Here is a 12,793-nt window from a genome sequence, read left to right on the forward strand (position 1 = left end):
TGCCTCCCCCCCGTACCCCCCCCCCTCTCTTGTTGCTGTCAGAGCGCATCAGTCCGGAGCTAACGAGTGACTTAAATTAGGCCCCCCCGCAGTGACATGCAGGTGGGGGTAATGAGGTGGGAAGACATTCTTTCACTCACTAAACAGGAGGAAGTTGATCCTGTCCAGCGTGACAAGGAGAGAAAATATATTTTTGCCCCCCCCCCCTCCATGACGGCTGTTATTCGTGTTGGAGCCGCTGACGCAGACGAACTTAATGATATGGAGATTAAAGTCGTGGGTTTGTCAAATGCACCCCCCCCCCCCCGATCTGTTGTTGACTCCGTGGCCTCTCAGACGGGCTAAAGAGGTGGTCTCCCTCCACTGGAGGTGGAAATGAATCCAGCCTCAGACCCCCCCCCGTCTCCACATCTACCTATCTAGGCCATCTCCGGTGTGAGCAGCTGATATGTGTGTGTGTGTGTGTGTGTGTGTGTGTGTGTGTGTGTGTGTGTGTGCGTGTGTCAGCGAGCCTTTCCATTGGATGCTGCTAGCTCTGATTCTGATGCAGTCAGCCTTCTTCTTGCTCTCCATCACTGCCCACTGCCACGACTCCTTAGGATCAACAGAGGCCTCCCCACGGGGGGGGGGGGGGGGGGGGGGGGGGGGGAAGCCTTGCAGCACATGCGTGTAACACGGTTCCCTGCGATCGTTTCTCTTATTCAGAAACGAGGCTTCGTTGAGCACGATCCTTCAGGCTGAAGTAGGTAAAGTGGAGAAAACCAGCAGCTCTCCTGTGATCCTCATCATCAGGACCAGAGTGTGAAGATCCGAGTTGACAAAACAAATGTGACAAATTACAACAGGCTGCATCACAGCCAACAGGGACGAGCTCGCCGGAAGCTGATTGGACGGATTGGCCGCGCTGTTGTGGAAGCACCTGGTGCTCCTCTGACTCAAACTCCCCCCCGTGGTAAATACAGGAGTGAGCCCCCCCCGCCCCCCCCTCTGCAGTCCGCTGCCCACTCAAGCAGCTGTCAAGGCGCTGGTACCTGGTGAAGCTCCAATGCCCTCGTCCAATTTCACTTTGGGGTGAAGCTGGGCTGAAGACGCCAATCCTGATATCAGCACACTGATTAAATCACACGGCCGGGTGCAGAGGGGTCGGAGTGCCGAGGATGGATGGGGGGGGGGGGGGGGGGGGCAGCTCTCTGCTCGTGGAGGGGAGTGCTGGTGCGGTCCATGATGAGGGGGGGAGGGGGGCAATTAACGGCATTATGAGAGATAACTCTAATAAGTAAGTAATAAGTCGCCCCCCCATAGTGAAACCTACTTTCTCTTGACTGAAAAGCTAATTTGCTCTCAACACCGACCCCCCCCCCCCACGCTGAAAGGGATTCTGGGAAAGGTAGAAGCAGACCGTGGGAAGATTGGCGCACCGTTCATTTTATATCAACACTTCACACAACAACTGTGGGAATGAATTGATCAACAAGATCAACCAAATCAGGGTGGGGGGGGGGGCAACCGGTTCACTGACTCTATACATCTGTTAGCACGTTAGCATGTTAGCACGCCATCATCCTGACCACGGATGAGGAGCACAAACGTGTTGGTCCTGCTGCAGGAGGACGGAGCACAGGGTCGATGGCGAGATGTTCTCACCGAGCCGAGGAATCGATCCGGGGGGGCTCTGATCTGCTAAATGCTGCTCGACATCATGTGAACAACACTCGCGTGATTAAAACAACGCTCGATTTGAGCAAGAAACAGGCTTTGACTTTCAATGAAGAAGAATGAAAAACACAAGGACAAATAAAGAGAAAAGGACCAAAATCAAACATTCATGATTCATGACTTTAAATATAATGTTTTTACACGTGTCCCGTTCTTAAAATTCCCCCCAATCAGCACCAACACACGTTCATCACTTCAGCAGCTTGTAATCAAATAATCATCATAAGAATAATGATGCAGAAGCAGAAGTAGTTCCCAAAATGTTGAACTCTGACGTGCTGACAGAGGCACATGATGATGACCGGCTGCTTACCTGAGGATACAAAGCCCCCCCCCCACTGATACAATAAGACTCATCATTGGATGCTGGCCCTGATTGACCTTTATTCTCTTACAGCAGCGTCGACCACGAATCCGACACTCGACAAACGTGCCGCTGCCGAAGATTAAGGTTCCCCTCCTCTGCTCCTCCCTAGAGCCCCCCTCCCCCTCCTCCTCCCCCTTCCTCCTCCTCACCCCCCTGGAGGGGGAAGATTTCATCATCTGGTCCTGCCAGGATCTATTCCTGCTTTGGTGTGTCCTCCGAGATCTCTGCTCTGTGCCCCCCCCCCCCCCTCCACCGGAGCAGATCAATCTCCTCGTTCTCCTCTCACGCTACTGGAGGGAGACGTAGATGTGGTTAAGCCTTCGCTTCCACTTGACTCATATCAAGCAGAGAGAAAAGAAAAGGTGGAGGTGTGTGTGTGTCTCTGTGTGTGTGTGTGTGGGAGGGGGGGTGAGGCGGGGGGGGGGGGGGCGCTGCAGCCTCTGCTTCTGTTGCATCTGTCGGCAATCACAGGATGCCAAGAAAAGGCCCCAGAAGGCAAGCAATGACGGAGAGGTTGTGTGTGTGTGCGTGTGTGTGTGTGTGTGTGTGTGTGCATTTTGAACTTCAGCTAATCTGTGTCAGATCGGAACAGACACCCGAGGCGTGAGGGGGGGGGGGGGGGGGGGGCACAGCTTCCAACACGTCCTTCAAAAGGACAAAACTCACCGGGCGAGTCTATTCACTTTGCTTCTGGTCCGAGTACCTGGTGAGTTGGTTCCAGGTTGGGGGGGGGGGGGGGTTGAGGGTGGGGGGGTCGTGTTCCTTCTGCTCGGCCAAGTCAGTGGAACGAGAGACTGTTTGAACCTTCTCTGCATGGAAATGAGAAAAGTAAATATGTGAACAGGAAGCAGGTGACCGGAGGGGGTCAGAGGGGTCATCGTGCAACACACACACACACACACACACACGCAAGGTTATTGACCCGCCTGTGAGCAGCGGTCGACCTCATGGCGTCGGGGTCATTTGACAGGCCGAGTCATTACCGCAGTAACATCCACAGACATGAATTAGTGGTTTTACTTCATGCTAACGTTTTAGAAAAATGATCACAAAATACAGCATTAACAGAAGAATCAGCGTTTGTATTAAAAAGAGCATTTTATTAAAACAAAATGCTTATTTACAATGCGGGCGATGAGACGTGTGGTGAAAAAGGCAAAAAGGCGTCGCGCCTTCACACAGTTTAATGCATTCATCACCAGCTGGGAACAACACTTACTTTTAACTTTTTACAGTGTCAATCCGCCCTGAAGTGTGACTTTAAGACTTTACAACACGGCTGATGCAAAGACAAAAGAAATCTAAAGTCAAACGGCTTTTGGAACAGTTCATAAGTTCAAAGGCGGCGGGTAAAAAAATTAAGAACAATCTATTCACAGGACAACAAATTTCCTCATTCCGCAGGAATAGAAAAGAAGCGACTCGTGTTTCGGTTTAAATACAAATAGAAACATTTGATAACAAAGGGCTATTTTAGGGGAGAAAAAAAAAAAGTAAAAATGTTTACAGTTGTTTATGCAGAAGACAACGAGGACGCAGCTAAAGACAGAAGATGAAATCAAAGAAAAGCTCGTGTGAGTCACTGCGTCTCCTCGAGGGACATCACACCTCAGGCATGACAATAAATAGAAGGTGCCCTCTTCAGACCATCAATGTGACAGTCGGGGGGTGGCGGGGAGGGAGGGGGGGGTGTCCACACGGCGTCCTCTCCTCCTCAGAGCCACGGGTGCCAGGCGGGGTCCATGCGGCACAGGTTGTCCAGGCTGTTCGCCGCCGCCACCAGCGTGTTGACCTTGCTCTCCCCCCCCTCGAACTGAGCCAGGTTGTGCAGGCGGGTCATGATGGCCGTGACGGCCTTCTGGACCAGCGACACCAGCTGCTGGGAGTCCATGTTCTCCGGCTGGCCGGCGGGGGACAGGGGCATCGACGTGTCCTCCTGGGTCTTCTTGTGCCACGCGATGATCTCGTCGCGGAGGACCGCCTTCAGGATGCCGTCCACCTGTCGAAGACATGCGGGACTCGTCAATCACGGAGGAGGAGGAGGAGTCACGCAGAAACAACGCACGCGAGCGCGGGTCGGTCGCCACGGTGACGGAGAAGAGAAACAAAACGTGGCCACAGCGTCGCCAATCATCGTTTACAAGGAACGCAGCGTTCCCCCCCCCCCCGCCCAAAACCCTCGCCAAGCGCCGAGCGGCTCCAGGCTGTCAAGATGGATGTTTGGTGCCTTCGTGGCGCTTCCCCCGGAAAAGCCCAATTTTCTACGACCTCTGGTCCGGCGCTCGAGCTCGACCCGGCTCACACAGTCGAGTGTTTTGTTGAGTCGGGCCTCAAGTGGCGCCCTGCTGCAGACGCATTACGCAACCCTGCGACTGCTCAGGGGGGGTTTCACTGCGTCCTTTTGTTGTCCAGTTGAAGCTCCCCCCTGGGTTTAAGTGCTGCACAACAAACCGCTGCGGCCTAGTGACACAGTTAAGTACATCCTCACCGGCTAGAACCCCTCATTTTAAAAACACTTCATCGCTCCATCCGGCCGTACTAATTTTAACATTTAAACGCACGGTTGTCACCGTGCTGGTGGTGTCAAGCGGTGACACGGATTCATAAAACAGTTTAACCCTCGCAGCGTGAAATGAAGCGATGGATGAAACCAGCGTTTCACTTCCTGTTTTAGAACAGCGCGTTCCAACAGTGATTATACATCAAAGGGTTAAATCCAACATTCCAACAGTTCTGTCAGCATCATCATTCGGGTCGGTACAAAGATGGAAACGGCGAGTGACCTTGAAGTTGGGCTGAGCGAAGCAGCGGGCGACAGCGATCATGGAGGCGGTCAGCGGGCCCGAGACGCCGATGGGGGTCAGGAACTCCGAGATGTTCGGCGTCAGGCGGAACGGGACGGGCCGGTTGGCGTCCAGGTCGCCCGAAGCGTCGTTGATGTCGAAGCGGAAGTACGAGACGTTCAGCTTCCCCGTGTCCTGAAAGACAGGAAACAAGCGTGTGAGTGAATGTGTGTGTGTGTGTGTGGGGGGGGGGGAGGACATTGTAAATAAAGGCACCTTCTCATAACCAACTAAAGCAAACCTTTGGATAATCTTGCTTTCTTCATGAACCGAAGACGAGCCCCTACCTGTCATTGATCCGCCCGAACCCTCAATAACACTATAATATCTATAATACTCAACCCCCCCCCCCCCCCCGCTGACTTAAATGTATACAGCCCAGTTTTTATCTGTAAAGCTGCATTTACGCTACACGAGCAGCCGTCCTGGGGAAGATCAGCTCGTATGAACAGGTGAGAGCGTCTGGCAGCTTCATAGCAGAGAATTTCATTCCCTCCTCCTGTTTCGCCTCCCTTCTTTTTAAACATCATCTCGGTGTGAATCCCTAAACGCGACGTCAAGGGTTCCTCGTGGAGGGACTCGGGAGAACTTCGACTATGCGAGAGACGCCATCGGAGGAGAGGGGGGGAGGGAGGGAGGGAGAGGGGGGGGGAGCGTACGGTGACGGCGGGGCGCAGTGCAGCGGCCGCCATGTCCTGCCCTTGCACTCGCCCGTCCTTGGTGTGTAATGGTTGTGTGTGTGTGTGCGTGTGTGCGCTCCGTGCCGTAATCCGGGCGCGTCTAATGGGATCCGCCGAGTGGAACAGGCAGCGAGGGGCTTAATGCCAGCGCTCAGCTGCCCGGAGGAACGCCTGTCAGCGCGGCCCGATTAGGATCAGAGGGGCGGGATGGCCGACTGACAACATCGTCTCTAATAATGACTTTCAGAAAGCCGTCTGCGGGCCCAACGCGCACAGACACACACACACACACACACACACACACACACACACACACACACACACACACACACACACACACACACACACACACACACACACACACACACACACACACACCCTCTCAAATTGAAACGTCTTTTGATAGCTGCAGACTGAATGTATCGCTCTGTCAAAAACAGCGTCTGACTGACGGGTCCGGTGTGAATGTCAAGGACACGGAGACGTCTCTTAATGCCTCCGCGTGAGAGTACGTCTGTCGGATTAACCCCCGCCGGGAGGGGGGTGGGGCGCCTACCTGCGCTATCTGCAGCATCTCGGGGTTGAGCCTGTTCAGGTGCAGCATGAACTCCGCCAGGCCTATCAGGGCCAGCTGGATGGTGAACATCTTCCGGAAGGTCCAGTAGTCGGTGGCGTTGGGGAAGGTGTGCAGGGCCCACTCCTTCAGCATGCTGCGAGGCACCATGTTCCCCTGCACCTCCTTCAGGATGTCCCGCAGGACCTGGTCGTAGACGGGAGGAGGAGGGGAAAAAAGAGGATGAGGCGGGAACGGGGTGCAGCAGATTCCACCTCCTCCTTCATCTCAAGCTGAATAAAACATGTCGGCCTCTTTCTCGGCGCATTGAAGCGGGCGCCGAGGAGGTAAATGGTCTGAAACGCTCTGATGGTTCTCAGGGGACGCGGCTCCACAAAGCCACCGTCATATCTGCACATCAATGCACCGACGGAGGTCACGACACACACAGATGCATCACACGCTGCATGTATGTGGAACGGAGCGGCTCCAGTCAGACCCCTGAAGGTCGTGATGAGCATCAGAATCCAAACCAGTACATTATTAGCAGTGCTGTCACTGCATAACATCTATGATACAACCAGGAAAAATGGCAAAGAACAGCTTTGTGAAAATCACAAACACTGTGGTTGTATAAACAATAATGGTGATAAAAACGATGCCCCAAATCCCTGCGCGCCCCCCCCCCCACCTCGCACTGCAAGAGCCCCTCCCTACCTGGTGGCTGGCCTGCGTGCCTCTGGCCTGCACAGTGGCCAGGCGGTCGTAGTATCTGGAGATGGGGTTGTCGTGCTCGATGCCCTTCTTGGCACAGCGCTGCTTGTAGATCTCCACCAGCGACAGAGACGAAGGGTTGTCCTCCACCAGCCGCATCTGAGGAGACACCGCCACCACCCTGGGAACTGGAGAAACAAGAGAGCGGGGGGGGGGGGGGGGGGGGGAAGAGACTGTAAACATTTGGCTGTTTTACCTCTAAGCCTAAATACTAGAGAGTGGAGAAAACAGCCCAGCAGGGTCAAAGGAGGTAGATAGTGTTGAAGTCCGCGTCCATATCTCCCCTCAAACAGACAGGAAACGGCTCTTCACGATGTGTGTGTGAGAGCGAGACAGGCACAGAAGAAGAAACAGGAAAGGAAGGAGGGAGAAAGCTCTCATCACATCTGTGGCGGACAACAAAACGAAAAATAAAAAGGTCCCCAACTGAAATGAGGCAAAATGCTCCGATGTCTCAGAAGCACAGTCGTACCCGTGAAGAAGAGGTGCCTCTTGGTGGTCTCCTTCCTCTTCTCCAAACACGGGTTGAGGAGCCGGAGGAGCTGCAGGACGCGCTCCTCTCGCCGCGACTCGGTCAGGCAGGCGTCGTTCATCACCAGGTACGGGTAGATTTTGCCGTTGTGGCCGCGGATGTAGAGGCGACGTGCTGCCGTGTTGTGCTTCTGGACGATCTCCACTCGGGGCATGAACCTGGAGGGAAGCACGGGGGGGGGGGTGAGGGGGGGGGGGACGTGATTAACAGGGAGTAGACCCGCAGCAGAAAGGACTCTGTGAGTAAAAGGGCTTCACCTTGCGATCTTGATGTAGTAGTGGGTGGGTTTGGGCATGAGGAACTCCCCGGGGATCTCCACCTCGGCCGTCTGAGCGGAGAAGTTGCTGAGGAAGCGGCACTTCTCCTCAATGAGGAAGAACTTGGGCAGCTGCTTGGTCTTGGCCTCCAGGATCTTGATCCACTTCTTCAGCTTGGAGATCAAGTTGTGAAGCTTCATGGAGCCCGGCACGCTGAAGTCAAAGTCTGCCGGGGAAGAAGGAAGGAAGGAAAAGCTGTTGAGGCAACAAATCCTGCACAAAGCACCTCTTCGTCTCTGTGGTTCTCTCCCCAACCTTCTCCCACCCTTCAAGAAGGCAGCATGCAACATCCATCACATTACATTTAATTGTTGAAATTAATAGTTGAGTATCAATGTCAGAATGTGAGATTTAAATTTAAAAAAAAGGCTGAAAGTGAATCAAAAATGTAGTTTAGGGAATCCACGTTTTCTTTTACTTCACCAACTGTCCTCAAAACGACCTTCAGTGAAGGTCCCGTCCTCCTAAACGGCTCCACTGGAGCTGCTCCCAGGTGTGTTTCTGTGTTTGACCTTTGACCCAGCCTGCAGCAATAACCCCCAGAGACCTGTGCTACAAACCCCACCGTGGTTCAAAGCCACGTCGCCAAAATAAAAGACAGTAAAAAAAGGTTCAAAGGCACACGTGCAGCGACGCTTGAACGCTGATTGGTCAGATGAGTGAGGAGGTGTTTGCTTCATTCCACACGGACTAGTGGGCAGTGCCTTGCTCAAGCGCAGCGCGAGGGGAAGCGCGCTCTGTCGGCTTAACGCTCCCCAGTGGAGGCTGTGAGCTGATTAAATTAGAGCAATAATAATAAAAAATAAATAAAAAAAAGTCTTAAAGTATTAAATTCCTGTTTCAAGTCACATTGCACATAACGCATCGCGATGAGCTGCTGCAATAACAACGGAAGGAGCCAGGCAGGTTTTCCATCTTAGAATAAAAGGCCCCCAGGACACCGCTGTAATGCGAAGGAGTGCGCGTGCACACACACACACGTGCACACACACTTGTGCACACACTCCTGTTCCTGTACGCCCCGTTGTGCCGACCTGTAATGAATCCACCAAACTGCGAAGGCTTTGCCATTTCAAACCCTTCTCTCTCTCTCCCTCCCTCTCTCTCCCTCTCCCTCTCTCTCTCTCTCTCTCTCCCGGAGTGAGGCCTCCTAACGCTTTAAATAAGCCCTTTAAAAGCAGCCAATGTTCTTTTTGTAGTGGTCCTATTTCTCGCAACCCGTCCGCCTGCGGTTCACCTGCCTCGGCAGCAGAGCTAAAATTGAAACGGTCCTGAAGAATTGCAAACCCCCGACGACAATTTCGCGCCGTAAAAGTGTATAATGCTTACAAATAGAAAAACAAAGAAGGGGGGGGGGGGGGTGCTCCGCTCCCGTTGAACACAATACGGCAATATCCTTCCATCTTTATCCGATATAGAACATTTCACCCGCTTCAATCTGCAGACGGCGGCACATAAAGACGCAGGCTTTATGTTACAACTCGTAAAGAAAATAAAGTTACATTAATATTTCAGGCTTTCAACATGAAAAGAGCCCTTTGTGATACAATGTGGAAGCGACACCTCGCCTCGTACCGAGTTAATATAGTGGGGCAATAATACAAAATGCAGGGGTCGCTCCGAGTGCAACACGATCAGGGAGAAGAGTTACTCCTTAACTCCAGCGGACTGACCTCTGACCCCGGCCCGGGGGGGAGGCGGAGGTGATCTCTGACCCGTGTGCTGCTGGTCTGCCCACCAACTGAAGTTTTGCTACAAAGAGTTCCCTTTAAAATGTGGTTAATTCCCTTTCAGCGTAAGAAATGACATTTCTTTGTGGATTTAAAAGCTCTCCTAAAGACTAAAGTCTGTGGAACAAATCCGCTGCTGAGGACCCGCCCTCGTCCCTGCTCGCTGGTGTCTCTTCTTCCTCTGGCTCTACTTTATCTTTACCTGCGTCAGGAGATTGTTGTTTTTGTTGTTTTTTACTATTTTGTCCAGGCTGCTTCGGATTGTCCTCCACTGTCCCCGGGCCAAAGACATTTGCTCTAGCGGGCACCCTGAGGACCAGTGGAGGGGAGAAGCACAGACTGAAGATCCAGGAGGTTATTTGCACACGGAAGGCGGGTCCAATGAACTGTGGTTCAGCTCCGTTACGTAATGAAAGGAAACTGACACAAAAACAGCCGATGATTGTTTGGAGAAAAAATGTCCCGGGAGGGGGGGGGGGACCAGAACGACTGGAGGCTACTCTCGAGTTGGAACAAGACATTCAACATCAGGTGGGACATTTTTTTACTATGACTGTGTTTGATGACATGAATACTGCAGGCAGAACCACAGGGAAACTCGACTGCTGGCTGGTGGCACTCAGCCCGAATGAGAATGAACCACATTTACATTTCAATATGAAATGGCCAAAAGGTTCACAGTACCAATAAAGTGGAAATCATTTTTACTCAAAAATCCCATTTCAACCTGATCAAATGCTGCTAATGAAAACAATTATTTCATCACAGCTTCAATAGAGAGACGCGCTCTCACAAATACGGTTTTACAGGCTCTTCAGACCCGCTAAGTTTTTACACAGCCGCTTGTTTGCTGGTTCCAGCTGAGGCCCGAAGACCCGACGGGCTCCTCCGGTTCCGCCAGCGGCTCCGCGCTCGCTCAGCGCCGCAGTGCTGCACCAGCGTGGATCAGCAATACAGCTGACTGGTGCATAATAAGAACCTCTGTGGGCGTGTGAGGAAAACCCAAACCGACACCCCCCCCCCCCCCCCACACACACACACACACACAGTTCTAACCATTCACCACCTTCCTAAATCAAATCATATGGCTGGAAACGTTAATTACACGGCTGAGCCCCAACGGCAACACAAGCGCTCCTCTCGTTAGCCGGCGCATCTCCTGCATGCGTTGCTGCCTGGGAAATGTTGTCGCACCTTCTCGGGGACGAACTTTTCTGTTTTTCTTGTTGAGTTTCCAAGTGTTATGACAAAGTTTGAACATGGCTGACAGCCCCCGGATGTAATGAACAAACAAGGAAGTTAATAAAACGAAACCGAAGAAGGGCTTGTTTTATCCCTCTTTCCTAAAAGGCCGACCCACCTGTTGTGAACTGCCCCTTCATCTTCTGGAAAACGGGGGTCCTGGGCGGTGGCCTGGGCCCGGCGGGCCAGCGACTCCGAGGCGGCGCTGGAGAACATGGTGGACACGTTGGAGACGTTCTCCAAGCCGACGCCGAAGGTGCTGACGAGCTTCTTCACAAAGTTCAGCGTGTGCGGCGTGATTTTGGCGTCGGACACGGCGCCGCTCTTCTCAAAGGCCACGGAGTAGCACTTGGCCAGACCCTGCTGGAGCTGCCTCAAGACCTGCAGAGGGAGGGGGGGAGGGGGGGGAGAGAGAGAGAGAGAGAGAGAGAGAGAGAGAGAGAGAGAGAGAGAGAGAGGATGAAGGGAAATAAATAATGAGGAACGCGGGAGCTTCAACGCGCAACGCAAGTCAAAGCAAAGAAAAAAGGAACTGCGCTCAACATCAAACTTTCCACCTCCGTAGCACCAGGGCCGGGAAAAGAAAAAGTGGTGCCAGTGTAAAGGAGGAGGGGGGGTGGGGGGGGGGGGGGGGGGGGGGAGATGTGTTGATGATGGCATCGCTTGCCCCCGTGGAACGAAGCGTAGAGCCTGCAGCTGCTGCAGGGCGCCCAGAACCCTCACAGATAATCACAGATACGTGCACACAGCAACACACTCCCGGCCCTTAATCCCTCGCCACATCCCACGCGCTCAGCGCAGCCATCCATCACCCCGCTCTGCCCCCCCCCCCCCCCCCCCCCACAGAACAGCTACCCTCAGTGGATTCAGCAGAGCTTCGCTCAAACTACCCGCGTTAGACGGCCGTCCTGCTGCACCGACATCAACAGTTTCAGTGGGATTAGGGGATTTTTTTTATCCGGAGCTGATGTCTTGGAACATCTTCTGCCATGAAACGCGTTCGCGGTTCAGTCGGTGAGGACCAATTCAGAAGCAACACAGAATAACACCACGCAGATGTGTCTGGCGCATCAGAGACGCCGGGGGCGCGACGCACACACACTCACACAACCAGCCGCATTGTGTTGACGCTGAAAACGTTCACCACCGGGCGGACGCACGTGAAACCAGCGCCTGCGTTGGCCTCACCTCTTCATGCCAGTTCTCCCTGAACCACACCATCTGGTCCACGATGCCCTCCAGGGAGGAGAGCAGCGTGGGGTGGAGCTCGCGCTGCATGTGCATGATGCGGCTGCAGCGCCACATGGGGGCGGTGGCCCGGATCGGCCCCGGGTCGGAGGCCCCCGAGTGGGGCTGAGCGCCCACCGAACTGGGCTGCTGTTGTCCAGATGCATCTGTGGGGGGGGGGGGGAGAGAGGAGGGTCAGTAAGGGGGAGGAAAAGGGAGGGTAGCGGAAGATGATGATGAAGAAGAAAAGACAGTTCTCAGATGTGCGCCGTAGAGTAACAATGAAAGGAAGTTATAGGTCAAAGAGCATCTTCTGTAGGCTTGAATCATATTTATAAGTTAAAAAAAGGGTTGATGGTCAGAGATAAAGAGACATATTTACATACCACTTTTGTAGCGCTCCCTCTGCTCGATCTTCAGTGTCAGGTAAAGGGTGCGGATTGGGAAGTAGACAGCCTGCGGGTACACTCGTCCCACCTAGCAGATAAAAGAGGGTCACAGATTACATTTCAAAGACTCCCTGCAGGACCGCAAGAGGGAGGGGAGGGGGGCATGGGGGGGGGGGGGGGGGGGTGATACTGTGTCTTGTGTCACAGACAGAGAGACACAGAGAGAGATCAGCCTGTTACAACCGAGACCTCTGCTGGAACACAAGGAGTGTTTGAAGCGTTGAGTCAAAGGAGGTAAAAAAAAAAGAAAAAAAACGCGTTATGGCTGTATAACAAAATGTGATTGATGATGAAATCGCCCTCAAGACTCTGTCCCCGACAACGATGGAAAGCTTCGCGGTTGAGGGGAGGACGAAAGAGATG

The 12,793-nt window shown here is 53.4% G+C and overlaps 1 protein-coding gene across 1 annotated transcript in view; it reads right to left on the reverse strand.

The window, feature by feature from the left end:
- Window positions 1-3,185: 3,185 nt before the first annotated feature.
- The window catches only part of trrap (transformation/transcription domain-associated protein), a 51,493-nt gene continuing 41,885 nt past the window's right edge, over window positions 3,186-12,793 (reverse strand). Inside the window, 10 exon segments of the mRNA XM_037463644.2 lie at window positions 3,186-4,082; window positions 4,867-5,061; window positions 6,163-6,366; window positions 6,877-7,061; window positions 7,406-7,623; window positions 7,723-7,948; window positions 10,873-10,909; window positions 10,911-11,135; window positions 11,943-12,148; window positions 12,368-12,458. Of these exon segments, the coding sequence (XP_037319541.2) occupies window positions 3,798-4,082; window positions 4,867-5,061; window positions 6,163-6,366; window positions 6,877-7,061; window positions 7,406-7,623; window positions 7,723-7,948; window positions 10,873-10,909; window positions 10,911-11,135; window positions 11,943-12,148; window positions 12,368-12,458 (1,872 nt within the window). The 3' untranslated portion in view covers window positions 3,186-3,797.

Source organism: Pungitius pungitius, chromosome 21, assembly GCF_949316345.1.
Source record: "Pungitius pungitius chromosome 21, fPunPun2.1, whole genome shotgun sequence".
Classification (NCBI taxonomy): Eukaryota; Metazoa; Chordata; class Actinopteri; order Perciformes; family Gasterosteidae; genus Pungitius; species Pungitius pungitius.